Source organism: Scyliorhinus canicula, chromosome 11 (assembly GCF_902713615.1).
Source record: "Scyliorhinus canicula chromosome 11, sScyCan1.1, whole genome shotgun sequence".
In the NCBI taxonomy this organism is placed as follows: Eukaryota; Metazoa; Chordata; class Chondrichthyes; order Carcharhiniformes; family Scyliorhinidae; genus Scyliorhinus; species Scyliorhinus canicula.
Genome location: NC_052156.1, coordinates 22,602,721 through 22,630,592, shown reverse-complemented (window position 1 = coordinate 22,630,592; position 27,872 = coordinate 22,602,721). Strand labels below are relative to the sequence as shown.

The following is a 27,872-nucleotide window of genomic DNA, read 5'->3' as shown; positions in this document are numbered from 1 at the left end:
TGATGCTGAACCTGAGGAAAAGACCTAGTGTAAAATGTCAAGCATAATGTGGTTTAGGTCCGTGGCAGAGCCAGTGTGGGGAACGTGGAGGAGTCATGACACTCTCTCGCAACCTCTTGACTTTGAAGCCAGCCTATTTTGTATGTCAGGATTCCAAATAATGGACTCAAATTTTAACTTCCCGATTTATAAAAAAAAATGAGAATGACTTCTACAGTTTTCCATTCATTAAAAAAAATCTTAGTATCGTGACCATGTTAACAATTTTGCTATTACTAGAAAATGGTGATGATGCTTTCCGGTCATTTAATACCAAACCTCCTAGCTGTGACTAGGTTTCCATTTATTTAGCGTGCTTAAGCAGGTGCATGACCCAAGTATCAGAATATTATTCATTGATTCTGATAGAAGTCTAATGCTTTTCTATGTCCCTTATTTTTTTTCAGGTGGGCTCGAAATAACTTCTCAAATCATGGTGGTAAACCATTTTGGATTGATCCTTCTGAAACTGAAATACAGCATATCTTTATAGATGACAATATCCGTCTGAATGATGCTGAGAGCATCGTTCATCCACAGGTACAACACTACTCAGAATTAATTTAGAATGAGTAAAGTAGAATGTATACTAATGATTGGATCCCGCAGCTGACTGACAAATTCTGGAACCAAAAATGGTGACCACATAACGTGCATGGTTTCTCTGTAGATTTCACACACTTTGCCAATGTGCTGCTGGAACTGTTGTGATCAATAACCTTCTTCAGATGCAGTTCCTATTTGATTCAGTGGCTGCCTTCTGGGAGCTGGGGGGAATCCATGGTTGTACTGCTGTTTTCTTTCAATAGTTTTCCTTGTGGTGTTACTGTTGATTTGTGTCTGGCCTGAGAACATTCCCTCGCCTGTCATTAAGCAGTGGACCAAATAATTTCAGCTGCCTAAATCTCCTTGCACCCCATGGTATTTAATGACTCATTACTTTGCTTTTGCTGATGCTTCTGTTAGACATTTACCAGTGCTGCAAGATTCCATCAGTAATCTGCTCTAGGGAACGTCCCAGTGCTAACCACTGCACCACGTGCTGCCCCTATGGAACATCTCTACTCTCTCTGCTCATCATGTCTCCCTCCAACAATGCTTTGTCACAGTTCCTTCAATCGGATTACTCCAACATTCCAAGTTGACCCTGGATTCTGATGACTTCCTCACTGCCTCTGAACATCTCTAAAATTGCTTCCTTGTACGAGCCACTGCATTTACCACAACCACACTGACTACCAAATTGGCAATCTTCACTCATCAAATTCCTGCTTTGACTTCCTTGCTTATCGCTCTCCAACCAGTAGATGTAATTTTACAGGGTTTATGTCCACATATTAGCTGTCCTTGTATCGATCATCTATCACTGCCCTACATCTTCTTCCACCTCTTGAGTCTCATGCCCTGTTTTCTCCCCACTCCCCCTCTTTTCTTTCAGCAACATACCTTTAGGATAATCCACTTCACCTGACTCTGTTCTCCAGCTCTACATATTCTTTTTTTTTTTTAATATAATTTTTATTGGAATTTTTTACAGAAAATATAAAACATAACGACAAACAATGAAATGCAACAAAATAACCCATAATAACTGTGACACCCCCAGACCGTATCGGCGCATGTATCACATCCCCCCACCCCCCCAACCCTAATGAACAACAAAAGAACTTAAAAAATATTAAAATTAAATAAACAAACATAGTCATTGTCGGCCCCCCCCTTTTCCCTCCCCTTTTCCCTCCCCGGGTTGCTGCTGCTGCTGTCCCCGTACCCTATCGTTGAGCCAGAAAGTCGAGAAAAGGCTGCCACCGCCTAAAGAACCCTTGTACCGACCCTCTCAGGGCGAATTTGACCTTCTCTAACTTAATGAAACCCGCTATGTCATTGATCCAGGTCTCCACGCTTGGGGGCCTCGCATCCTTCCATTGTAGCAAGATCCTTCGCCGGGCTACTAGGGACGCAAAGGCCAGCACACCGGCCTCTTTCGCCTCCTGCACTCCCGGCTCCACCCCAACCCCAAAAATCGCGAGTCCCCATCCTGGCTTGACCCTGGATCCCACCACCCTCGACACCGTCCTCGCCACCCCCTTCCAGAACTCCTCCAGTGCCGGGCATGCCCAGAACATATGGGCATGGTTCGCTGGACTCCCCGAGCACCTGACACACCTGTCCTCACCCCCAAAGAACCTACTCATCCTCGTCCCAGTCATGTGGGCCCGGTGCAGCACCTTGAGCTCTACATATTCTTTGGTGCCACTCTAACCTTGCTATCAATTGCAGAACCACAGCTATCAAGGTCCTTTTCTCTTTCTAACTCTCTCCACCGTTAAAAGCTATTTCAAAAGCAGTACCTTTTAACTAAACTTTCAGTCACCTCTCCTAACCACCAAACGCTTGTTATGTATTTCCCTTCATCTCTATGAAACACTTCGGGATCTGTAATAGAACATAGAACATAGAACGATACAGCGCAGTACAGGCCCTTCGGCCCTCGATGTTGCACCGACATGGAAAAAAAACTAAAGGCCATCTAACCTACACTATGCCCTTATCATCCATATGCTTATCCAATAAATTTTTAAATGCCCTCAATGTTGGCGAGTTCACTACTGTTGCAGGTAGGGCATTCCACGGCCACACCACTCTTTGCGTAAAAAAACCCACCTCTGACCTCTGTCCTATATCTATTACCCCTCAATTTAAGGCTATGTCCCCTCGTGCTAGCCACCTCCATCCGCGGGAGAAGGCTCTCGCTGTCCACCCTATCTAACCCTCTGATCATTTTGTATGCCTCTATTAAGTCACCTCTTAACCTTCTTCTCTCTAACGAAAACAACCTCAAGTCCATCAGCCTTTCCTCATAAGATTTTCCCTCCATACCAGGCAACATCCTGGTAAATCTCCTCTGCACCCGTTCCAAAGCTTCCACGTCCTTCCTATAATGAGGGGACCAGAACTGTACGCAATACTCCAAATGCGGCCGTACTAGAGTTTTGTACAACTGCAACATGACCTCATGGCTCCGGAACTCAATCCCTCTACCAATAAAGACCAACACACCATAGGCCTTCTTCACAACCCTATCAACCTGGGTGGCAACTTTCAGGGATCTATGTACATGGACACCGAGATCCCTCTGCTCATCCACACTACCAAGAATTTTACCATTAGCCAAATATTCCGCATTCCTGTTATTCTTTCCAAAGTGAATCACCTCACACTTCTCCACATTAAACTCCATTTGCCACCTCTCAGCCCAGGTCTGCAGCTTATCTATGTCCCTCTGTAACCTGCAACATCCTTCCGCACTGTCTACAACTCCACCGACTTTAGTGTCGTCTGCAAATTTACTCACCCATCCTTCTGCGCCCTCCTCTAGGTCATTTATAAAAATGACAAACAGCAACGGCCCCAGAACAGATCCTTGTGGTACGCCACTCGTAACTGAACTCCATTCTGAACATTTCCCATCAACTACCACTCTCTGTCTTCTTTCAACTAGCCAATTTCTGATCCACATCTCTAAATCACCCTCAATCTCCAGCCTCCGTATTTTCTGCAATAGCCGACCGTGGGGAACCTTATCAAACGCTTTACTGAAATCCATATACACCACATCAACTGCTCTACCCTCGTCTACCTGTTCAGTCACCTTCTCAAAGAACTCGATAAGGTTTGTGAGGCATGACCTACCCTTCACAAAACCATGCTGACTATCCCTAATCATATTATTCCTATCTAGATGATTATAAATCGTATCTTTTATAATCTTCTCCAAGACCTTACCCACCACAGACGTTAGGCTCACCGGCCTATAGTTACCGGGGTTATCTCTACTCCCCTTCTTGAACAAAGGGACCACATTTGCTATCCTCCAGTCCTCTGGCACTATTCCTGTAGCCAATGATGACCTAAAAATCAAAGCCAAAGGCTCAGCAATCTCTTCCCTGGCTTCCCAGAGAATCCTAGGATAAATCCCATCCGGCCCCGAGGACTTATCTATTTTCACCTTGTCCAGAATTGCCAACACTTCTTCCCTACGCACCTCAATGCCATCTATTCTAATAGCCTGGGTCTCAGCATTCTCCTCCACAATATTATCTTTTTCTTGAGTGAATACTGACGAAAAGTATTCATTTAGTATCTCGCTTATCTCCTGAGCCTCCACACACAACTTCCCACCACTGTCCTTGACTGGCCCTACTCTTACCCTAGTCATTCTTTTATTCCTGACATACCTATAGAAAGCTTTTGGGTTTTCCTTGATCCTACCTGCCAAAGACTTCTCATGTCCCCTCCTTGCTCGTCTCAGCTCTCTCTTTAGATCCTTCCTCGCTTCCTTGTAACTATCAAGCGCCCCAACTGAAACTTCATGCCTCATCTTCACATAGGCCTCCTTCTTCCTCTTAACAAGAGATTCCACTTCTTTGGTAAACCACGGTTCCCTCGCTCGACCCCTTCCTCCCTGCCTGACTGGTACGTACTTATCAAGAACATGCAATAGCTGTTCCTTGAACAAGCTCCACATATCCAGTGTGCCCAACCCTTGCAGCCTACTTTGCCAACCAACACATCCTAAGTCATGTCTAATGGCATCATAATTGCCCTTCCCCCAGCTATAACTCTTGCCCTGCGGGGTATACTTATCACTTTCCATCACTAACGTAAAGGTCACCGAATTGTGGTCACTGTTTCCAAAGTGCTCACCTACCTCCAGATCTAACACCTGGCCTGGTTCATTACCCAAAACCAAATCCAATGTGGCCTCGCCTCTTGTTGGCCTGTCAACATATTGTGTCAGGAAACCCTCCTGCACACATTGTACAAAGAACGACCCATCTAATGTACTCGAACTATATCTTTTCCAGTCAATATTTGGAAAGTTAAAGTCTCCCATAACAACTACCCTGTTACTTTCGCTCTTTTCCAGAATCATCTTCGCCATCCTTTCCTCTACATCCCTAGAACTATTAGGTGGCCTATAGAAAACTCCCAACAGGGTGACACCTCCTTTCCTGTTTCTAACCTCAGCCCATACTACCTCAGAAGAGTCCCCATCTAGCATCCTTTCCGCCACCGTAATACTGTCCTTGACTAGCAGCGCCACACCTCCCCCTCTTTTGCCCCCTTCTCTGAGCTTACTAAAACACCTAAACCCCGGAACCTGCAACAACCATTCCTGCCCCTGCTCTATCCATGTCTCTGAAATGGCCACAACATCGAAGTCCCAGGTACCAACCCATGCTGCCAGTTCCCCAACCTTATTTCGTATACTCCTGGCATTGAAGTAGACACACTTCAAACCACCTACCTGAACACTGGCACCCTCCTGCGAAGTCAAATCTGTGCTCCTGACCTCTATACTCTCAATCTCCCGTACCCCAAAACTACAATCCAGGTTCCCATGCCCCTGCTGCATTAGTTTAAACCCCCCCAAAGAGCACTAACAAATCTCCCCCCCAGGATATTGGTGCCCCTCAGGTTCAGATGTAGACCATCCTGTCTATAGAGATCCCACCTTCCCCAGAAAGAGCCCCAGTTATCCAGAAATCTGAATCCCTCCCGCCTGCACCATCCCTGTAGCCACGTGTTTAATTGCTCTCTCTCCCTATTCCTCATATCACTATCACGTGGCACGGGCAACAACCCAGAGATAACAACTCTGTTTTTTCTCGCTCTGAGCTTCCATCCTAGCTCCCTAAAGGCCTGCCTGACATCCTTGTCCCCTTTCCTACCTATGTCGTTAGTGCCAATGTGGACTACGACTTGGGGCTGCTCCCCCTCCCCCTTAAGGACCCGGAAAACACGATCCGAGACATCACTTACCCTTGCACCTGGGAGGCAACATACCAAACGTGAGTCTCTCTCGCTCCCACAAAATCTTCTATCTGTGCCCCTGACTATTGAGTCCCCAATTACTAATGTTCTACTCCTTTCCCCCCTTCCCTTCTGAGCAACAGGGACAGACTCCGTGCCAGAGGCCCGTACCCCATGGCTTACCCCTGGTAAGTCGTCCCCCCCACAAGTATCCAAAACGGTATACTTGTTACTCAGGGGAACGACCGCAGGGGGTCCCTGCACTGACTGCTTCTTCCCAGTCCCTCTTACAGTTACCCATCTATCTCCAGTCTTTGGTGTAACTACTTCCCTGAAGCTCCTATCTATGACCCCCTCTGCCTCCCGAATGATCCGAAGTTCATCCAGCTCAAGCTCCAGGTCCCTAACACGGTTTTTGAGGAGCTGGAGTTGGGTGCACTTCCCACAGATGAAATCAGCAGGGACACTGACGGCGTCCCTCACCTCAAACATTCTGCAGGAGGAGCATTGTACTGCCTACCCTGACATCACCTCTAGATTTAAAAAAAAAACAAGAAAAAGAAAGGAAGAGCTTACCTGATATTACTTCAAACCCTGCTCCCGCTGAAAGTTAAGCAAATTTAAAGGCACTCACTCACCTTCACGACAGGCCCCTGCTCCCGCTTCCCAACCACCGTGGGGTGGGGGGGTTGGTTAGAGGAGGAGGTAGGGTGGGGGGGTTGGTTAGAGGAGGAGGTAGGGTGGGAAACACTCACAAAGTGTTTCGGGTTTAACTGTCACTTGCCAACAGCCCCTCCACAAACCACCTTCAACTTAGGCTAACCGCACTGCACGTATGCAAATTCCCCCAGAACAGCTGATCAGTAGCTCTGCTCTGCTGCCCTCTGCTGGATGCTTGTCTTCACTCAAACTCCTTGGGTCTCCTTCGCCGGTTCCCCTTCAACTTAGGTTGACCGCACTGCACGTATGCAAATTCCCCCAGAACAGCTGATCAGTAGCTCTGCTCTGCTGCCCTCTGCTGGATGCTTGTCTTCACTCAAACTCCTTGGGTCTCCTTCGCCGGTTCCCCTTCAACTTAGGTTGACTGCACTGCACGTATGCAAATTCCCCCAGAACAGCTGATCAGTAGCTCTGCTCTGCTGCCCTCTGCTGGATCAATAATATGTCAAAAAAATTGTGAAAATGCAAATTGTTATTGTTGGTTGATACCCATATTATTGCACATAAAGACCTGTAAGAACATTCTGTTTACCTAATGAGAAATAACTTTTGACATTTGTTTAAAGCCGTTCTGTTATCATAAGATCATTTGCATGCATTATATTTTGTTCAACACCCTGTTTGTGTATTGTATTTTACTTTCTTTTTCCTATTCAGTATACTTGGATGATATTTATTTTCATAGTGCACAGTGTAAGCAAACAATGAGCACCCAGAACTCTGCAATGTTATTTGGAATTCCCTGTTAGCAGTTGGGCCAGAGCAGTCCTGAATCCGTCACTGGCTTAAGCCAAGACCTGTGTGGGGCTCATTGCAAGAACTAACCCCTCCATTCTAACCATATCAGTTCCAGAAATGCTCACTGTTCGAACAAGATATTCTAAAAAGAATCAATATAAATGGGCATCAATGAAACCATGTTAGAGGTGTTATTTTCTTTATCAATAGCCATAACACACCCTGCTGAATGATCAAATTCCAACAGCTTCTCTATTGTCCGTTTTGAGTTCTACAGAAAACTGTAGCTTAACAATTGTTTCCTTTGCAGCCTTGAATAAAAGACTTGTGTTAACCAATAAATCCCTGCACTGCATCTATATTTCACAGTTCAACACTACTACATGCTGCTGTATGACAATATAGAAAATACTTACTTCAAAATTTGGGGTGCATTCTGCATCTGCATCATAAAATATTCTTGGTAGGCAGTACAACAAAAAATGTAAACAATTGATGAATAATAATTCCGGATGAGTGCATTCGGGTTGAAAAACTATTTGGACTGAGCTCCTCAAGATGGCATCACAGTGTTCAATTGTTTTCTCAAAAAATGTGCAAAGTTAAAAAGAGGTTTGCCAAAGTTAGTAGAAAGGCAACATGTAGTTTAGAGGATAGAATTCCTTTGCAAGTTTTATTCTGAGAGAAGGCAGCAGAACTATTAATATCAAATCTGAGGAAGTTGAGGTTAGAGGAAGATTGGGTGTGAAAGTCTAATCACTGCCATCAACACCTTGTTCCTTTAACTCTAAACTGAACAGGATGGAAGCCTTACTGGCAGCAATATAATGACAATCCATGACTATTTTATGGTAAGGTAAAATCTCCATAGTTCCAGATGACCTTTTGAGGGGGAGAGCTGACTGGTGGAGATCACCACACCTCAGGCAAGGGGCAAGGTTGAGAAGGTGGGGCTTTCATGAATAACTGTAAGGGAATTGAACCTGTGCTGTTTGCCTTGCTCTCCATCACGGACCAGCTGTTTAGCCAACTGAGCTAAACCGGCCCCAAATCGCTCTCTTGAATTTACTACAGTAAGAAGTCTTACAACACCAGGTTAAAGTCCAACATGTTTGTTTCAAACACTAGCTTTCGGACCACTTCCTTCTTCCATTCACCTGAGGAAGGAGCAGTGCTCCGAAAGCTAGTGTTTGAAACAAACATGTTGGACTTTAACCTGGTGTTGTAAGACTTCTTACTGTGCTCACCCCAGTCCAACGCCGGCATCTCCACATCTTGAATTTACTTAGCTAGGGACTATTTATGATGTACTCTTACTTTGAATGTTAAATGCTTCACTTCGATCGAGTCCTATTCCTTATAAATCCTGCAGTTTTTTAAATGGGTATGTTTCGTTGTTAATATTTTCTTCACATCCAGAATTAATAGGAGCAAAACAATGTTTGCAGTCAAAAATTAATTCACAAGATACCAAAGATTAAATGCTTCCACCCTAAATCATCTCATCATTCTCCTTTTTAATGTGTTTCCTGTTCTCTGCTTGTAATTTGATTGTCATGATTGCAATATGCACATTTTAGTTATTTCTGGCCCTCTACGCAACTGTCCATCCTTGTTTAGATATCTGTACTCACCATCCAGATTTACCACAATTCCACTAAACTACTTTATGCATTTTTGTTGTAATGTGACACCAATGATATGATAAAACATCGAATAGAAAGTATAGTTAAGTATTCATGATCCATGCTTTCAGTCATGGTGAGGTTTTCCGTAACCCAAATGACCAAATTATCATGTGAAGATTCATTATTGTCTTGAGGTTGGGGCTGGTTTAGCACACTGGGCTAAATCGCTGGCTTTTAAAAGCAGACCAAGGCAGGCCAGCAGCACGGTTCAATTCCCGTACCAGCCTCCCCAAACATGCGCCGGAATGTGGCGACTAGGGGCTTTTCACAGTAACTTCATTGAAGTCTACTTGTGACAATAAGCGATTTTCATTTCATTCATTTTTTTCAGGAGGAGAAAATAAACAGGTAACAGACTAATTTTTTCTTTGTCCACTGAGGACCTCCGAACATAGAAAGCGTGAATCAGAGATGGTATTTGGACCATTTGACCCACTTCTTTATCTGCAGACTCTGCAACCTGATGGACATTGGACTGGATCGCACAAATTACATTTCTTGAAGGAAACATGTATAAAATTTCTTCCTAATCAAAAATAATGGAATGAAGCTTCAGACAGTCTGTTCTTCCCTATACCTACAGGTTCAATCCTTTCTGAGTGCTTTCTACAGATAACAGTTCGTAGAATCATAGTTGCATTAGCTCCGTATCTGCAAATGGGTAAATGGCTTTTAATCACAGCTCCTACACACATACTGGGCGGGATTCTCTTGAATTGCCAGCCCAGTTTTCCGGAGGGGTGCTCCCTCACCAATGGGTTTTCCCATTGTGGCCACTCCAAGCCATTGGGAAACCCGCGGGCGTGGATGCCCTGCCACCGAAGCGGAGAATCCCGCAGACAGCCTGTAAGTAATTTAACCTAGATTTTAATATACTGTAAAATTACAAGTATGACAATTTTCTATATTCATCACACCTCCTCCTTTTAAAAAAAAATAAAAAATGAACCAGCAATATAATATCTATTATTGCCACAAGTTGACTTGCATTAACACTGCTATAAAAAGATGGCTTCATTTTTCAGAACTTTATCAACATTGGATATTCCATTCCTCCCATTTCAAAGTTGTGGTAGAGCACCTGTAATTAGGTTCTCTCTTCCTGCTACGTGTATGATCTTAATTTAATTTAATAAGTTAAATGGTTGTAGCAATAAGCTCCATCTAAACAGTCTTGCATTCCGATCTTTAAATGTCTCTAGAAACTTTATGGTATTATGGTAGGTATTAATAATTGTCTCTGTTGAGTTATTAGAAACATAAATTTAAAATAATGCCACGCCAATACCAAACCCAATGTTTCTTTTTCCATTGTTGCACGTTTCTTTTGATGTGTATTCAGTTTCCTTGAAAAATAACTAAAAGGCCTTTCTATCCCTGCGTCATCCTCTTGTAATAATACAGCACCAACGCGCACTTTACTCTCATCAATGGGCACCTTAAATTGCTTGTCATAATTTGGTGTCACCAAAACTGGTGCTGTGTCTGCCTCCTGACATTCTGATGGCTCTTAAATTTCTTCTTTTTCAAGAAGTTCAGTCAATGGAGCAACCACACTGCTAAAATTTGGCATAAATTTGCTGAAGAAACCACTCATGCCAAGAGACCTCAACATTTCTCTTCTCACTGACAGTATGGGGAAATCCCCAATAGCTTTTGTTTTCACACAACGCCATCTGGCCATGCCTAACAGTGTGGCCTAAGAATGCAATTTGGGATTTCTCAAACTCCGTCTTAGTCAAGTTTGCCACCAAGCCAGCCTCTTGTGGTCCTTCAAATGCTCATTCAACGTTTGACTGAACACCGGCAAATTGTCCATGTACACTGCACCGTTCTTTAGTCGTGGAATGACCTTATTGCTTAGTCTTTGGAATGTTGCTGCTACATTTTTCATCCCAAACGGCATGACTTTAAACTGGTACAGATCATTTGATGTTACAAAAGCTGAAACTTCTGTTGCCTTTTCCAATTAAAGGTACTTGCCAGTATTCTGTTAGTAGGTCAATTTTGGAAATTAAATTTGCTTATCCCACCTTTTCAATACAGTCTTCCAAATGAGGAATAGGATACAAATTTGTCACTTCATTACTGCATTGACTTTCCGATAATCTACGGAATCGTTGCATTCCATCTGGTTTTGGAACCATCACAATAGGTGAGCTCCAATCACTGCAACTTACTTCAATGGTACAATTGTTAAGTATGCTTTCAATATCCTTTTGAACCTGTGCTATCTTGAGTAGATTCAGTCTATATGGATGTTGCTTAATTGGAACAGAGCTTCCTGCATCTACATCTTGTATAATCGCCCTTATACTTCCTAGTTTATTCCCATATATAACTCCATGTGATTGTAATAGCCCTTTCAAGTCACTCTGACTTTCCTCCGAAGGTAACTCATTAATTTATTTCTTATCACTTCCTCATTGTCCAATCTAATTTGAGGGGATGAATGTCCAATTCAGAATCCTCTGGATTTATTTCTCCCTGACCTATAACTACTAACGCAACCTCCTGCTTTCCTTCCCTATCAAAATACCTTTTGAGTTTATGAACATGATACACTCTTGGGTTTTCCTTCTATCTGGTGTTATCACATAATTCAGTTCACTCAATTTCCTGTCAATTTGGTAAGGCCCACTGAATCTTGTTTTTAAAGGGTCCACCTACCACTGATAGGTAATACCTTCTCCTCGCTTATTATCCGACTCTTTTTCACATCATGCTATAACACTTCTAAAATGCTCTTGGCCAACTCAGCAGCCCTACTTAATCTCTCCCTAAAGTTTGACACACGGCCCAAAACCGAAGTCTCAAAACTCTGACTCACCAATTTCTCCTTAATCAATTAAAGTGGTCCTCTTCATGACCAAAAATCAATTTGAACAGACTGAATCTATTTGATTCATTAGGTGTGTCCCTAATTGCAAAGAGTACCAATGGATTTCCTTTATCCCAATGCTTTGGAAGATTCTGACTATAGGCCCTCAAACATGGTCTTTAAGTTTGGTGTCACCTTTCCAATGCGCGTTGCTTTTCTGGATGATGTACAGATGATTTAAATTGCTAAACCCCGAAGCTATCCATAACTTCCCTGAATAATCTTGAGATAAAATTTCATAGAATCCTTATTCATGGAATCCCTATTCATAGAATCCCTACAGTGCAGGAGGAGGCCATTGGCCCATCGAGTCTACACCGATCCTTCGAAAGACCACCTACCTAGACCCAATCCCCCACCCTATCCCTGTAACCCCACTCAACCGTTGGACACCTAGGGGCAATTTAGCATGGCCAATCCACCTACCTGCACATCTTTGGACTGTGGGAGGAAATTGGAGCACTTCGAGGAAACCCACGCAGACAGGGGGAGAATATGAAAACCCACACAGTCACCCAAGGTCAGAATCGAACCCAGGTCCCTGGCGCTGTGAGGCAGCAGTGCTAACCACTGCCGCCCTTGACAAGATTCATTTTCCTTGGGAGTCTATATTTTGTAATGGAATGGCCTGCAGCAATCTAGTAGACACATCCAATATAGTCAATAAATACTGATTTCAACTTTTTGTGTTAGGAAGGAGTCCCATTCAATCAATTAGGACTTAGTAAACTAATGTCCCTCAAATGCCGGAATGGGTATTACCTATAAGCTGACATGTGTGACATGTACGACAAAAGCCAACTACGTTCTTATGCACTCCAGGCCAATAAAAATATTTTTGTGTTTTCGCCTGAGTTTTCCTTGCTCCTAAATGCCCCCTTACTGGAACCACATGCGCTACCAGCAATGCCTCCTTTCAAGAACCCATTGGTAATATAACTTGATGAACTTTTGCCCCTTTCTCATCTGCCTGAATTGTAACAGCCTCCATTTTCTCATTAATACATTATTTTCTAATGTAATAACACTCTGGTGTACATTCAGATATTATTTCTGTGCAGACTTTCTGTTACAACTACTTTATCTCTGAATCCTTCTGTTGTAGCGGCACGGTGTCACAGTGGTTAGGACTGTTGCCACACAGTGCCAGGGACCCGGTTCAATTCCGGCCTTCGGTGACTGTGTGGAGTTTTGCACGTTCTTCCCATGTCTGCGTGGGTTTCTTCCCAGTGCTCCGGTTTTTCCCACAGTCCAAAGATGTGTGGGTTAGGTGGATTGGCCATGATAAATTGCTCCTTAGTGTCCAACGGTTAGGTGGGGTTATGGTGATAGGGCGGGGAGAGGGCTGGCTTTGATTGCTCTTTATGGGTCAGTTGCAGACTCGATTGACCGAACTGCTTCCTTCTACACTGTAGGGATTCTATGAATTCTACCAACATTCCTAACCTAAAGATATCGGCATCACCCTCCACCTGCTCTTGTTCTTTATCAACAATCTGTCAAAGATTGTTCCAGATAGCTGAACCTCAGCCTCCCTATCTTTACTCCTGGATTTCTCCTCTTCCTGTCTCAACCTTTGTGGCTTTGTGATCTTGTTACCACACAATCTGGAAACACCCGAGGGAATGCTTCTTGCAACACCTCAGTTGTTTGACATTCCACTGGCCTTTCAACCGCAGTAGGCATCACTCCACCTGTGATTCAGCAATATCATTACCCAGGATTAACTGTGTTCCTTAAAAATGTAATTTCTCTGTTACTCCTATCCACCACTTCACCACTTTTCACCCGACTCTAACCTTATCTTACATAATGGAATACTACTCACTTCACCTGTAATCACACATATTACCACCTTTTCTTCGCAATATTCCTGAACTACATATCGCCTATATCTTAAAGATTGACTTGCTTCTGTATCCCTTAAGATGTTAACCTCCTCACCTACTCCACCTTGTGTACATATGTAAATCATACCCTCACAAATAAAAAGATCTGATACCTGTTTATCAACCAACCTCTGAACAGGCTGTACACACTTTTTAAAAAAATATATTTTTATTCTCCTTTTTCACAATTTTTCTCCCGAATTTACACCCAACAACAATCAATAACCAACAACAAATATCTCAAACCCCATAACAGTAACAAATGACAAAGAAAAAAAAAGGAATCAGGGATTACCCATCTTCAACATACACAGACCCCTCCCCCCGCACCCCCCCCCCAAACTAATGTTCGATGTTATCCAGTTCTTGAAAGTGCATAATAAATAGTGCCCATGACTTGTAGAACCCCTCCGAGCTTCCCCTCAGTTCGAACTTAACCTTCTCAAAGGTCAAGTATTCCAACAGGTCCCCTCGCCACACCAGGGCACAGGGTGGAGAGGCTGCTCTCCATCCCAGCAGGATCCGCCTTCGGGCGATCAACGAGGCGAAGGCTATGATATCTGCCTCCGCCCCCGTTTCCAACCCTGGCTGATCCGACACCCCGAATATGGCCTCCTGGGGACCCGGGTCCAGCTTCACATGCACCACCTTGGAAATTACCCTAAACACCTCCTTCCAGTACTCCCCAAGCTTTGGACAGGACCAAAACATAGGAATGTGATTAGCGCCCCCCCCCCCCCCAATGTTCACACACACCCCTTCAAAGAATCAGCTCATCCTTGCCCTCGTGAGGTGTGCCCTGTGCACCACCTTCAGCTGTATCAGCCCCAACCTCTTACACGAGGTGGAGGCATTCAATCTCCGGAGCACCTCACACCAGACCCCCTCCTCTATCTCACCTCCCAATTTTTCCTCCCACTTCGCTTTGATCCCCTCCAGTGGTGCCTTATCCTTTTCCAACAGCTCCATATACCGCTGACACTGTCCCCTTCTCCAGTCCACTTGCCGTCAGCACCTCCTCCAACAACGTGGAGGCCGGTTCCTCCGGGAAACTCTGTATCTCCTTCCTGGCAAAGTCCCGAACCTGCATATACCTAAACACTTCTCCCTGCTCCAGCCCATACTTCGTTTCCAGCTCCCTCAATCCTGCAAATCGACCCCGAGGAAACAAATCTTTTAGAGTCTTAATCCCCATCTCTTCCCATTTCCGAAAGCTTCCATCCCACCTCCCTGGCTCAAATCTGTGCTTCTCCCTGATCGGCATTTCCCTCGACCCTGCCCCCAACCTGAAGTGTTGGCAAAACTGCCTCCAGATTTTCAATGAGGCTATTACTACCGGACTCCTGAGTATTTCCCCGGAGCTATCGGGAGTGGGGCCGTTGCTTTGCTAGTGCCTTCAGCCCAGACCCCCTGCACGAACACTCCTCCATTCTGACCCACTGGGAATCAACCCCCCTGACCCAGCTCCGCACCTTCTCCACATTCGCTGCCCAGTAGCAGTACATCAGGTTCGGGAGACCCAAACCCCTGCCTGCCTCCCCCTCTGTAGCAGCACCTTCCTCACTCTGGCCCTCTTCCCTCACCATATGAACGAGGTAATCCTCCCCTCAATCTCCCTGAAAAAGGACTTTGGCAGGAAAATCGGTAGGCATTGAAAAATAAACAAATCGCGGCAACACATTCATTTTAACCGCCTGCACCTGACCCGCCAGTGACAGAGGGAGATCATCCCACCTTGCCAGGTCAGCTTTCACTCTCCCCACCAAACTAGTGATGTTGTATCTGCAAAGCCTTCCCCACTCCCGGGAAACCTGCACCCCCAAATACCTAAAGTGAGTCCCTGCCCTACGGAATGGCAGCCCTGCCACCACCCCCGGTTGAGACACCACAAAATACTCACTCTTGTCCAAGTTCAGCATGTACCCAGAGAAAGACCCAAATACCTGCAGCAACTCCCATATTCCTCCTATCGACACACTCGGCTCCGACGCATACAGCAACAAGTCGTCGGCATACAAGGACACCCTATGCTCTATCCCCCCCCTCACTATTCCTTTCCATGCTCCCGAACTTCTTAATGCGATGGCCAATCGCAAGTGCAAACAGCAGGGGGGGGACATAGGACATCCCTGCCTCGTCCCACGGTGGAGAGAGAAGTATCTCAAACTGATATTGTTCGTGCGGACACTCGCCTTCGGCTCCTTATATAGTAACTTTACCCAGTTCACAAATCTTGGTCCAATCCCAAACCGTTCCAGCACTGCCATCAGGTACCCCCATTCCACCCGATCAAACGCCTTCTTGGCATCCAGTGCCACCACCACCTCTGTTTCTTCCCTTCCGCCGGCGCCATAACGACGTTCAAGACCCTCCTAATATTCGAAAACAGCTGCCTCCCTTTCACGAACCCTGTCTGATTCTCACCTATCATCTTCGGGAGGCATCCCTCCAGCCTACCCGCCAGTACCTTTGCCAATACCTCTGCGTCTACATTAAAAAGTGAAATGGGCCTATACGACCCACACTCCGTCGGATCCTTATCCTTTTTAAGCAACAGTGAAATCGATGCCTGCCCCAAGGTTTGCGGCAGCACTCCCTTCCCTATCGCTTCTTCAAACATCCCTACCATCAGGGGCACCAACTTATCCTTAAATTTTTTATAATATTCCACCGGAAACCCATCCGGCCCTGCCACCTTCCCCGACTGCATCCTCCCAATCGCGTCTTTTATCTCCTGCTCCAGTATTGCTCCTTCTAATGTAGCCTTGTCTCCCTCCCCTAGCCTCGGGTACTCCAACCCATCCAGAAATTCCAGCATCTCACGGTCTCCCCCAGGTGGCTCTGACCTGTACAACCTCTCGTAGAATTCCTCAAAAACCTTGTTAATCAGCTCCGGAGCCACCACCAACTTCCCGGCCCTATCCCTTACCTGAAGAATTTCCCTTGCTGCTGCCTCCCTCTGGAGCTGACCTGCTAACATACGCTAGTAATTGTCTCCATGTTCATAAACTGCACCCCTCGCTTGCCTCAGTTGGCGCACCCCCTTCCTGGTGGATAGTCGATCGAAGCTCGCCTGTAGTTCCTTTCTCTTTCCCAGCATCGCTGGGTCCCCATCCTCCGCATAACTCCTATCTGCCTCCAACATCTCATCTATTAGCCTCTGTCGCTCCAACCTCTCCTCTTTGTCCACCCTAGCCTTAAAACGAAATTACCTCACCCCTCACTACCGCCTTTGAGCCTCCCAGACGACTGCCATTGACACCTCACCCGTACAGTTGAATCTTACATATTCCTTAATTACCTTTTCAATTTTTTCACAGAATACTTGGCTCCCCAAAAGCCCCACATCCAGTTTCCACCCCGGCCTCTGTACTACCCGCTTCTCCAGCACCATATCCACCCAGTGTGGCGCGTGATCTGACACAGCAATTGCAGAGTATTCCGACCCCTTGACTCCAGCCAGCAAAGCCTTTCCCACCACAAAAAAAAGTCAATCTGTGAGTATACCCTATGGACTGCTGAGAAAAACGAGTACTCGCATTCCCCTGGGTGCAGGAACCTCCAAGGGTCCACCTCTCCCATTTCCACCATTAGCCCAGCTAGTGCCTCCCACGAACGCCTCAGCCGCATCCGCTGTCTCAAAATAAAAGTCTTTGCCGTTATACGTTACACTCAACCTCGCTGGGTACACCATACCAAACCTGTAGCAACCGAAGCTGGCCACTTCCCGACATAAAATTGAACATTGAGTTGCATGCAGGGAAAATTGGACAATGACAGAGAGGCAAGCAGGTTGCAGAACCTCTCTGTTGATTCTGTCTGTGAAGAAACCAGACAGCACAGAAACTAACAAGCTGCGCATATTAATTGAGCGCTTCCCGGTGATTCCCAGGCACAATGGACATAACAATTAGAAGAGATTGAAACATTCTATAGCAGGTCAGACATCCCAGCGCCAGTGGAGTCTGAAACAAAAGGACACAAATAAGGTGGAAAGAACCGCCCAGTGATCGAGGAACAGCCCCGTTATTGGGGAAATTCAAATCAATCGATTGGGAAGAGACCCAATCGATTGCAAGTTTATAGAGGGTCCGCCCAGATGGGCGCGAAACCCAAAACAGTATAAGACAGAGACCCCCGACCCCAGCTCTCTCTCTTAGCTGGCCCTCCCAGCAGAACACCTTTGCAGCAGCTCTCCAGGAACTTGAATGTGAGAAGGAGAGGCCTGGCTAATTGCTACACCGACAAGTAAGTATCATACAACACACGCTATGAGAGTAGACACTCCTGACCCCTTTAGTCCACACCAACTGGAAGCCTGCGGATCCAGGACAAAGCAAGAGGCCATTGTTCCCTGATCCGGCAGTTCCCTTATTCCAGATAAGTATTGGCCTAGTAGTGGTAGGAACAGTTTAGTCTTAGTATTATGTGCATGAGTATTAGATAACTGTAATAAACGTGTCTTGTTTGAACTTACCAACTGGTGTATTGAGTCATTGATCTGAACTTGAACTTGAATCTTGTGGCGGTATCATAAGGATACCTGGCGACTCTAGTGCTAAGGAATAAAACGGAGCCAATTGAGTGTAAAGCACACTCACCCAGAACGAGCAACAAACCGTACCCCCTTCTTATACAACGTCGCCTTCACTCGCCCAAACGCCGCTCGTATTTTTGCCAACTCCACCGTCAGGTCCTGGTAGATCCGGACCGTAGTACCATCCCATAGTATCGCCCGCTTCTGCTTCGCCCATTTTAACACCTTCTCCTTCACACAAAACTTATGGAAGCAGATAATTACTGCCCTTGGCGGCTCGGTCACTTTGGTCTTCGGCCTTAATGACCGATGGGCTCGGTCTAGCTCGTACTGGGAGGGACTCTCGCCCTCCCTCATCAGCTCTGCCAACTTCTTAGCAAAGTACTGTGTTGGCCTTGGGCCCTATGTCCCTTCGGGCAAACCCACAATTCTCAAATTATGCCGCCTTGAGCGGTTTTCCAAGTCTTCCAGCTTTGCTCGGAGACCTCTATTAATCTCCACAGCCTTCCTCAACTCATCTCCTATCGAGGTGACCTGGTTGCTGTGTCGTGACATGGCTTCCTCCACTTCTTTCATCTTCTCGCCCTGCTCTCATCTCGGCCAATGCCTTTGCCACCGCCACCTTCAACGGGGCAATTATCGGGGCGATTGCCTCCTCCACCAGTAACTTCAATGCGGCCGTTTTCTCCTTTTTCCAGGCCTCCATGTGCCTCGCAAACTGTTTTTCCAGCTCCCCCGCCATCACCTCGGTCATCTTCTCCACCGTAAATAGTGCGGCCCCGCTTTGCAGTTCGGCTTCCGCCATCCTATCACCACTTTTATTCGTCTTCTCCTTCAGCGGCGACCCCGCGTTTCCTCCTTTCTTCGATGCTGCTTTTCGCATCCTTTAGCAGCTTATTGTTTTTCACTTTCTTTCTCTTCTCCTCTCTCTCCCTCCACCCTTCTGTCCTTCATCAATCTGAATTATTCTTTTTTAAAGACAAAGGGGAGGGAAAAAAAACTTCATCAAACTTCTTTAAATTTCTTTAAATCTTCCAGCTCTCTTCCTTTCCCCTCTGTACTCATCCAGAACTCCCCTAGGACCAGGTTTCAGTCTTCTTTCTTCCTCCTAGGTGGGAGCCATCCGTCGTGGGACACCGCTCTTACATGGTGCCCTGGACTCGGGCCTGCCTCCTCGTAGCTCCGCCCCCGCTGCTCTGGCCCCTATGCCGCGCTGGGCCCAGGACCTCAGCCCCTGCCGCCCCAACACCTGCGCGGGGTTCTTCACCGGTTTTAAAACTGAAACAACCTCAGCCCCCGCCGCTGGCTGCTCGCGACGGCCCCAAAGGCCGACGGTAGTCGGGGGGGGTGCATCGAAACTCGGGGATTTCCCCGAAATCGCCGTGACTCGCAGCCACCGGCGGGAGCTGTTCGCGCTGCGGCCGCCCTGCACGCCCACGCCACCGGAAGTCCAGGCTGTACACACTTTTGCACCTCTTCAGCTGTAACCATGGTTTATTTGGCTACTTCAATAAACCCCACTGGCTTATCCTGTTTTAAGAGCCTGTCTTCCCAGTACCCTTCTTAAGCTGCCAACACTGTGACTTTGTGTGTCCAAATGAAAACATTTAAGTTTTCTTAACTCTCTACCACTCTAATAAGTTCCCTTTTTAACCTGAGGTAAAATCTCTTTAATATCCCCAACTATACTTCCTTTTCCTTGGCTGCCCATGGAATTTTCATTACCCCAGTTTCTATCCTTCACCAATTGAAACTAATTTTGAAAACCAAGCCTCTATATGAACTAATTCAAAATCCTCTGCCATTTCTGCTGCCTGTCTCGCTGTCTTAACCCTTTGCTCTTCCACATGAGTTCTCATTCCTGCAAGAAGTGAGTCTTCAAATTCCTCCAGAATAATAATTTCCCTGTTTCATATGTTTGGTCTATTTTTAATGCTTTTACCCACCTATCACAATTAATTTGTTTGATGTTCTTTCCTTATATTTCTAAACTTCTATCGATGGGCTTTTGCCACTAGTTCATATCCACTTACAATGGCTTTTTTGACCTCATCATAATCCCTAGATACCTCCTCTGGCGATGATGCAAACACTTCACCAGCACTATCTACTAATTTTAATTGAACCAACAATACCCACATGGCTTTTGGCCAATTCAATTGTTTAGCTACTTCTACTGAAAAGAGATCTTAAAAGATGCTTCCACATCCTTCCTTCTCCTCAAACCTTGGCAGTGCTTGAACATATTTAAACATATCCCCACTAAAATGTGGACAGGGAAGGGTTATTCCTCCCTCTTGACTTTCCTTAACTTCTGCCTTAACTCCAACCTTTAAAGTTGACATTCTCTGTGCCTTTAAATTCCCCCTCCTTCAGCTCAATTTTCAGAAGTTCAAATTCTCTCTACTCTTTTTCTTTGCTTCTGCTTCTAATTCAAGCTGTCTAATTTCTTTATCATGTTGCAATTTTGCAACTGGATCTTGGATAATTCCACGGAATCTTGCTGCGAACCAGGCTGTGTTTCTGGCAGTCCTTCCAAATTTAAATGCTGAGCGAGCGCTTCCTTCTCACCCCTGCAACTTGTCCGCCAATTTTAAAAGTTGCTTTTTAACCACCTTTTGTGAGCCCCCTGGAGTTATTTCTTCAACACCCAGGAAACTCTTGGCCTCTGAAAGTGCTATTTTACAAGTCACCCCCGATTAAACTGAAGAGTATCAACACCTGTTAGCAACAGCTCCTCACACTTGCTGTTTTTAATTCAATAATCCCAAACCAAACAAGGAATTATACTTTTTAAATTGTTACGTGTCTGGACCCGAACCCCAACTTTGGTTAAGATCCCGGATTAGAACCAAACCATTTGGTAAAACTGTGAGGAAATATTACTGCATCAGAGGAGTGATAACAATGAAAATCGCTTATTGTCACAAGTAGGCTTCAAATGAAGTTACTGTGAAAAGCCCCTAGTCGCCACATTCCGGTGCCTGTTCAGGGAGGCTGGAACGGGAATGGAACCGTGCTGCTGGCCTGCCTTGGTCTGCTTTCAAAGCCAGCAATTTAGCCCTGTGCTAAACATTAACCTGGATCAACTTTTGTATTAAAACAAACTTTCATTTGAACACAGAATTAAGCACATTAAAAACAAAGGAAATAGTTTTACAGTTAACAGGTACAACATTTAACTTGCTTCCTGAAACCTGCCTCTACACTCCAATTAAGCAACCCCATATATTTCAAATGCCGCTTACCATATAAAGTTAGCAACCAGGATCCACTTGCGTATCTTGGGGAAGAGTTCTTGGAGAGGGAAACCTTTTTTAAGGATCAAGCTGAAAACCTTCTCATCTTAAGAGTCTTGGAAGCAACTCCTTTGTCCTGACGGACCTGGCCCCTCTCATTAGCTACACCAGGTGCACTCAAAAGCACCCAGTAATTTTTTCTCTTGTTACAAGATGTGCCTTGATGTGTTTAGCCAGCCTCAAACTGTTACAACATTACATTAGCTCTCTATCTGTAAATAGGTAAATAGCTTTTAATCACACCTCTCGCAGACATATTGTCTGGAAGCATTTTAATCTTGGTTTTAACAATATTACTGCAAAACTACAAACTATAAAGTATGGCAATTTCTTATATTCACCACAAATCCACCTGTCCTAGCAACACATACAGGCATTGTTGGCCTCCATTTTTGCTGAGGCACTAATGATGAAAATGTCACTGCCTTTGTTATAATTAGGATGTCGATTTGTTTCTGGGAGCCAGTGTAACATGTCCCTGACTAATTTTTAGCCCCTTTTTCATACTCCCCCACTCACCACTGCCATTAAAATGACATTGGTCCTGAGGAATAATGTGCCTGATTGTTCCATGCTCCCAACAGCAGAGCAGCCATTTTGGTTGTTACAATCCTCACAGAGGTCACGGGGTGTGGGCTATCAGATTCAACGTAACCTCAGCTGAAGATGAACGTTCCCGTTAATGGGGCGGGGCTTCTCCTTAACAAGGGGAGTCTGGCTGGAGAACCCTTCGGGGAGTGGAGTAGAGTGTTTCAATAAATCTTTCTTTATGCCTCCTACCTATCGTTTCCTTGTGGTCACTCTGCTTGGATCCAACACTGATCCATGATGACCTGGCCAACCAATTTGGAACCAGATACTCTGCAAGCCTGTACCAAGAAGGCCAAACAGCAGCACTTTGTACTGGTTAACTATGTAGTTTTGGTTGGTTAAATACGGCAGAAAATACACACTTGGGAAAGGATATGTCTCTGAAGCTCTGGCTCATGCCAGCCTGGATTTGGATAACTGGGATGAGTTTCTACAGGTAAAAAATGTGCACTACTTGTATTGAATTCTGCACATACCCCACTGCTGTGACCCCCCTGCCCCCCCCCCCCCCCCCCCCCCCCCCCCCCAATCCGCCTGGAGGTGGAAACGTAGGTGGCAGATCCATGAAAATACAAGTGCCAAAGAGCCTGCCAGTTTTCTTTTTATCCAGTTGCAGGATGTGGATGTTGCTGGCTAGTTCAGCATTTATTACCCATCCCTGCCATACATACATCTTGTAGATGGTACATACTGCTACCACTGTTTGTTGGTGGTGGAGGGATTAAATGTTTGTGGAAGGGGTTTCAATCAAGTGGGCTGCTTTAACCTGGATGGTGTCAAGCTTCTTGAGTGTTGTTGGAGCTGCACTCATCCAGGCAAGTGGAGAGTATTCCATTACACTCCTGACTTGTGCCTTGTAGATGGTGGACAGGCTATGCAAGAATTGGGGGTGAGTTACTCTCTGCAGGAATCCTAACCTTTGACCTGTTCTGGTAGCTGCAGTATTTGTATGGCTAGTCCAATTCAATTTTGGTCAGTGGTAACCCCAGGATGTTGATGTTACAGGATACCGTTCTTGGCACTAACAATGGTAATCAGGATGGGGAGGACAAGTCAGGGATCCCCCTCTTCATATTGAGGCTAATTAAATTAGATTGAAAACTTGTTACAATTTGTTTGATTGTCCATACTTCAAAGGTTTGGTGGAGAATTGAAATTGAGTGGATGGGAAGGTGCAGAACTATAGCAGAAGACCAGTTTGGATTGCAGAGAGGAAAAGTGATGAGTGATGCAATCAGCTTCATTAAACTGCGTTCACGCAATTTTGAGTTTGGACCAGAAGTAAATGTTTGTTTTCTAATTGAAGAAGCATTTGACCGGGTTGACTAGATTAAGCTCTTGACAGTGCTGAAAGACTTTGAAGTATACTGGAGAGATAGATGACTCATAAAAAATCTGTACATGATTTGCAAAAGTGAAAGCAGCCAATGGGAAATTTGAACAATGTGTAATTGGAAGAGGAGTTCGACAAGTGTGTTACTTATCGCCAGTATTCCTAAATGCCTTTGCAGAAGCAATTATTAAAGAAGCATTTGAGGCCACAGTATCTGGTGTTAAGATGGACGTCGAATTATAACATCAGTTAGATTTGCAGATGACAAAGCACATGTAGAAAGAACCGAGGGAAGGATTTCAAGAACTAGTAAATAGATGAGAAACAGCTGACATGAATTTTGGGATGAAAGTGAGCAGTGGCAAAACTAAAGTGACGCATCTCTGAAAATATTAATATTCATATATTCAGAGAAGAAAAGTAACTAGAATAAATGCAAGAATTCAAGGAGTTAGGAAGCATAATATCTGCAATTGAAAGGGTAGCAAAGACACAAGATTAAGGACAGCAAAGAGAAAGGCCGCAGTAAGAAGAGACATTTGCGAAAAAAGGTGAATAAACAACTTGTAATGAGTGCGATTTGGAGTCTTGTTGCGTATGGATGCGAGTCTTGGACGTTATGGAAAAGGAGACCAAATTGCTAAATAGCTTTGATATGTGTTTGGAGGAGAATGAAAAGGATTAGTTGAATAGAAAAAGTAACAAATGATGAAGTGCTGAGGAGAATAAACAAACGAGGAATTTTATGGAACGCAACTAGGAAAAGGCAGAGAGACTGGTCAGGTACTATCTTAAAGAGGAATTGACTAATAAGAGAAGTTATGGAGGGAAGATTTCAAGAAAAAGAGGTAGAGAGCATCAGTGCTGGATGGCTTGAAAATGGAAGCAATTTATTGGGAAATGAAAAGACTGACACAGGACAGAGAGATGGAGAGGACGATGAGCTAAGGACCTGTTTTTTGACGGAGCACACATGATAATAGAGCTTGTTAAAGATGAAGGGTGGAATGATTAAGGGGGCACATGGATTACTTGTGTGTTCTGTTGCAGATCAGCTGAAGGGAGGTGGATAAAGCGAGGAGCCGGTCATGGCTGCCTTGGGAATCACCCCGGCCCTTATGGAGTCAGTAGAACAGAGGGTCAGTGGGACAGTCAACATTCTGGAGTTGTGCAAGTGGTGGGTATAGTGCTTGGGAATTGAACAGGGTCATCTCCCCCTGGCATTGTGGGGGTAGAGGTCAATCATATAATTGGGTGGCCACCTGTCCAGAAGGAAGGGCTGCAGCTGGCAGTGGAGGCATGCCTGTCAGAATTTGGGCACAGTGGCATCACCGTCCACAGGAAGAGTGGAATCCTGAGCAACAGAGGGCCATAGAATCATGGAATCATAGAGTTTACAGTGCAGAAGGAGGCCATTCGACCCATCGAGTCTGCACCAGCTCTTGGAAAGAGCACCCTACCCAAGCCCACACCACCCCATCCCCATAACCCAGTAACTCCACTCAACCAACACTAAGGGCAATTTTGGACACTAAGGGCAATTTAGCATGGCCAATCCACCTAACCGGCACATCTTTGGACTGTGGGAGGAAACCGGAGCACCCGGAGGAATCCCACGCAGACACGGGGAGAACGTGCAGACTCCGCACAGACAGTGACCCAAGCGGGAATCGAACCTGGGACCCTGGAGATGTGAAGCAATTGTGCTAACCACTATGCTACCGTGCTGCCCGCAATTCTCTGCATACTATCTGGGAAAGATATGGAGCTGTAAGGCTAGAATCTCGGGGAGAGGGATGAGAGTGAGTTTCATGAGGTGCTCACACTGACCGACCAGTATAGCTCACCGAAGAATGGCTCAGATACAAGCTTGCACTTGCTCGCTCACTCAGCCAGTACATGATACTTGACCCAGGAAATCTACCAGTGAAGAGAATATAAAGAAAGCACTGGGAGATATTGGGCAGGATATTACATCCCCCAGCAGAAGGTTTGTGGGCAGCAGTTGGGGCTTGGTGGGAAACAGCCTTTAAATGCGGCGGGATGCTCCGTCCCACCGCGCCATGTTTCTGCCTCAACCCGCAGGCGGGATGCTCCGTTACTCCGGCTGGTCAATGGGGTTTCCCATTGTGGGGCAGCCCCACACCATCGGAAATCCCCGGGCTGCCGGCAAAACGGAGCATCCCGCCGGCGAAGAATCCCACCCATGGTCTTTAATTAGGCACTTACAGGCCTCAATTGGGAAAAGGGTTTGGGGGCTGCCCTGAGCCTCACCCATCCCAATATAACATTGTGGAGAGGTCGGGATGGGCGAGATCCCAGTTGGATGGTTATCTGAAACATTTGAGAGGAAAGAGGGGCAGGAGGACAACAGAGGCCATAAGATCAACACAGGATCTACCACTGAAATGGAGCTACGTTGAAATGAAGGAGACCCAGTCAAGGGACTGCTACTAACCAGGTATTTGACTGCTCAACACCCCGTGACCTTTTGGCCCAAGACCTTGTACTTTGCAGCACTGATCACCATGCCCTACCTGTGATCGTCAAAAGTAATGTTGTTTCTAAACTTCTCATCTGGCATTTTCTGAGGATTAGGTGTGGACCTTTAATAGCGTCTCACACACCACTACATCTCATTAATTACCGATGACCTCTCTGCCAGAACTGGACAGTACATTAATCTTACACAGGAAACTGCTGCACATGCATAAAAGGCATTTTATTTCCCCACGATCACTGGATTCCTCTGGGCCTTATCGACTGCATCCATGTGACCACCAAGGCACCCAACGACCGGCCAGCTGGATTAATCAACATGAAAGGCTTTCACTACCTCAACATCTAACTGGTCTGCAACCTCAACAAGAGCTTCCTGCATCCTGGGCTCACTTTGCTGGCACTTGCCATGACCCTGTCATCCTCTACCAGTCCATGCTATCTCTGCTCTACACACCAACCCCAAAGTCCACGTATATTTCCTAGGATAGAAGGAATATCCCTTTAAAGCTATTCTCCCAATTATTCTTATTCTTCCAATTATGACTCTAGACAGAGGTGATAGAGCTAAAGCTACCTGCTTAGCAGGATCATGACTGAACTGGTGAAGGTGAGATTTCAGTGTCCGGATAGCTTGGGTGATGTGATCCAATACTCTACTGCAAAGAGCCTTGTCAATCTGGTGGTCTGCTGTGTCCTCCATATCCTGACTTCCAGAGTGAGGACCTTGATATCCTGGAAGGAGACCGCTCATTGGGTGAGGTGCAAGAGGCAAGTGAGGAGGAGGAATGAAGGCAGTAGAAGATACTGCTGAACAAGGAAGTTCCTCCATTGCACAGGGAGGTGTCGAGACACAGCTCAGGACAGGTAGGGCTCCTGAGGATGCCATGAATGTCAAGGATCTCGTGATTCAGTGAAAAAGCTGAGACCTTTTCACCCATGTTGAAGGGCATAGCATGGAAGGGAGTTTGAGATGCGTGTGAAAACACCTGCAAAAATGATGCAGCCTGGAGCAGCTTAATCATTTACCACCAATGAAAGGACACATCTGCCCAGAGACTTTGTTCTCACCATAGAGTATCGTGCTAAATCTTTCACCATAGTTTACCACTTTTCCGGTTGTGTCAGCAATAAAAGGAGGCTTAGACATGTTCCTTAACATATATTTATATTGTGTACAAAGTTCACAAAGGAAGACACCCCAGTGAACTAACGTAGTGCTCTTCACAACTCGGTCACTCTTGTGTGGTGCTCTTCTAGAGGCCTTGGAGGAGGTGGAGGCAACCTGCTCACTGGTCAGCTGGCAGCCGAGATGCATGTGGTGGTCATTCTCATCATGGAGATGCCCATGCAGGCATCTCCAGAGGCTTCCAAGACATCCTTACCCCTTTTCGGTTGCTCTGTATGGTTGGAGGAAGACGCCAGCTGAAGTGCAGCTGGAATCTCCTCCAAAGATCTCTGTGCCGCCAACACCACTGACCAGTCCATGGTATCCACTGTCCATAGATCCTGTGGCGTCGGTTCCTGCATCCATTTTGACTAATTCCCCATAGGGGAAGACGGTGACACAATGGTAATGTCACTGGACTCTTGTTCCCAGAGCATTAAATTCCACTGCCAACTGTGGAATTTAAATTTGATTCATAAAATCTGGCATTGAAAGCTATACTTGGTGATGATGACTATAAAACTATCATTGATTGTTGTAAAACAACCAATTAATTCTCTAATCTCCTTTAAGGAAGGAAATCTACCATTGTGTGGCCTATATGTGACTTCAGACCCACAGCAATGTTGTTGACTCTTAACTGCCCTTTGAAATGGCCTAGCAAACCACTGCA

At 45.6% G+C, this 27,872-nt stretch overlaps 1 protein-coding gene across 2 annotated transcripts in view; it reads left to right on the top strand.

The window, feature by feature from the left end:
* The window catches only part of si:dkey-32e6.3, a 63,392-nt gene that overhangs the window by 21,534 nt on the left and 13,986 nt on the right, over positions 1–27,872 (top strand). For both annotated transcript variants that reach the window (XM_038812523.1, XM_038812522.1), the window contains exon 5: positions 447–579. In XM_038812523.1, the coding sequence (XP_038668451.1) occupies positions 447–579 (133 nt within the window). The remainder of the gene's footprint in view (positions 1–446; positions 580–27,872) is intronic.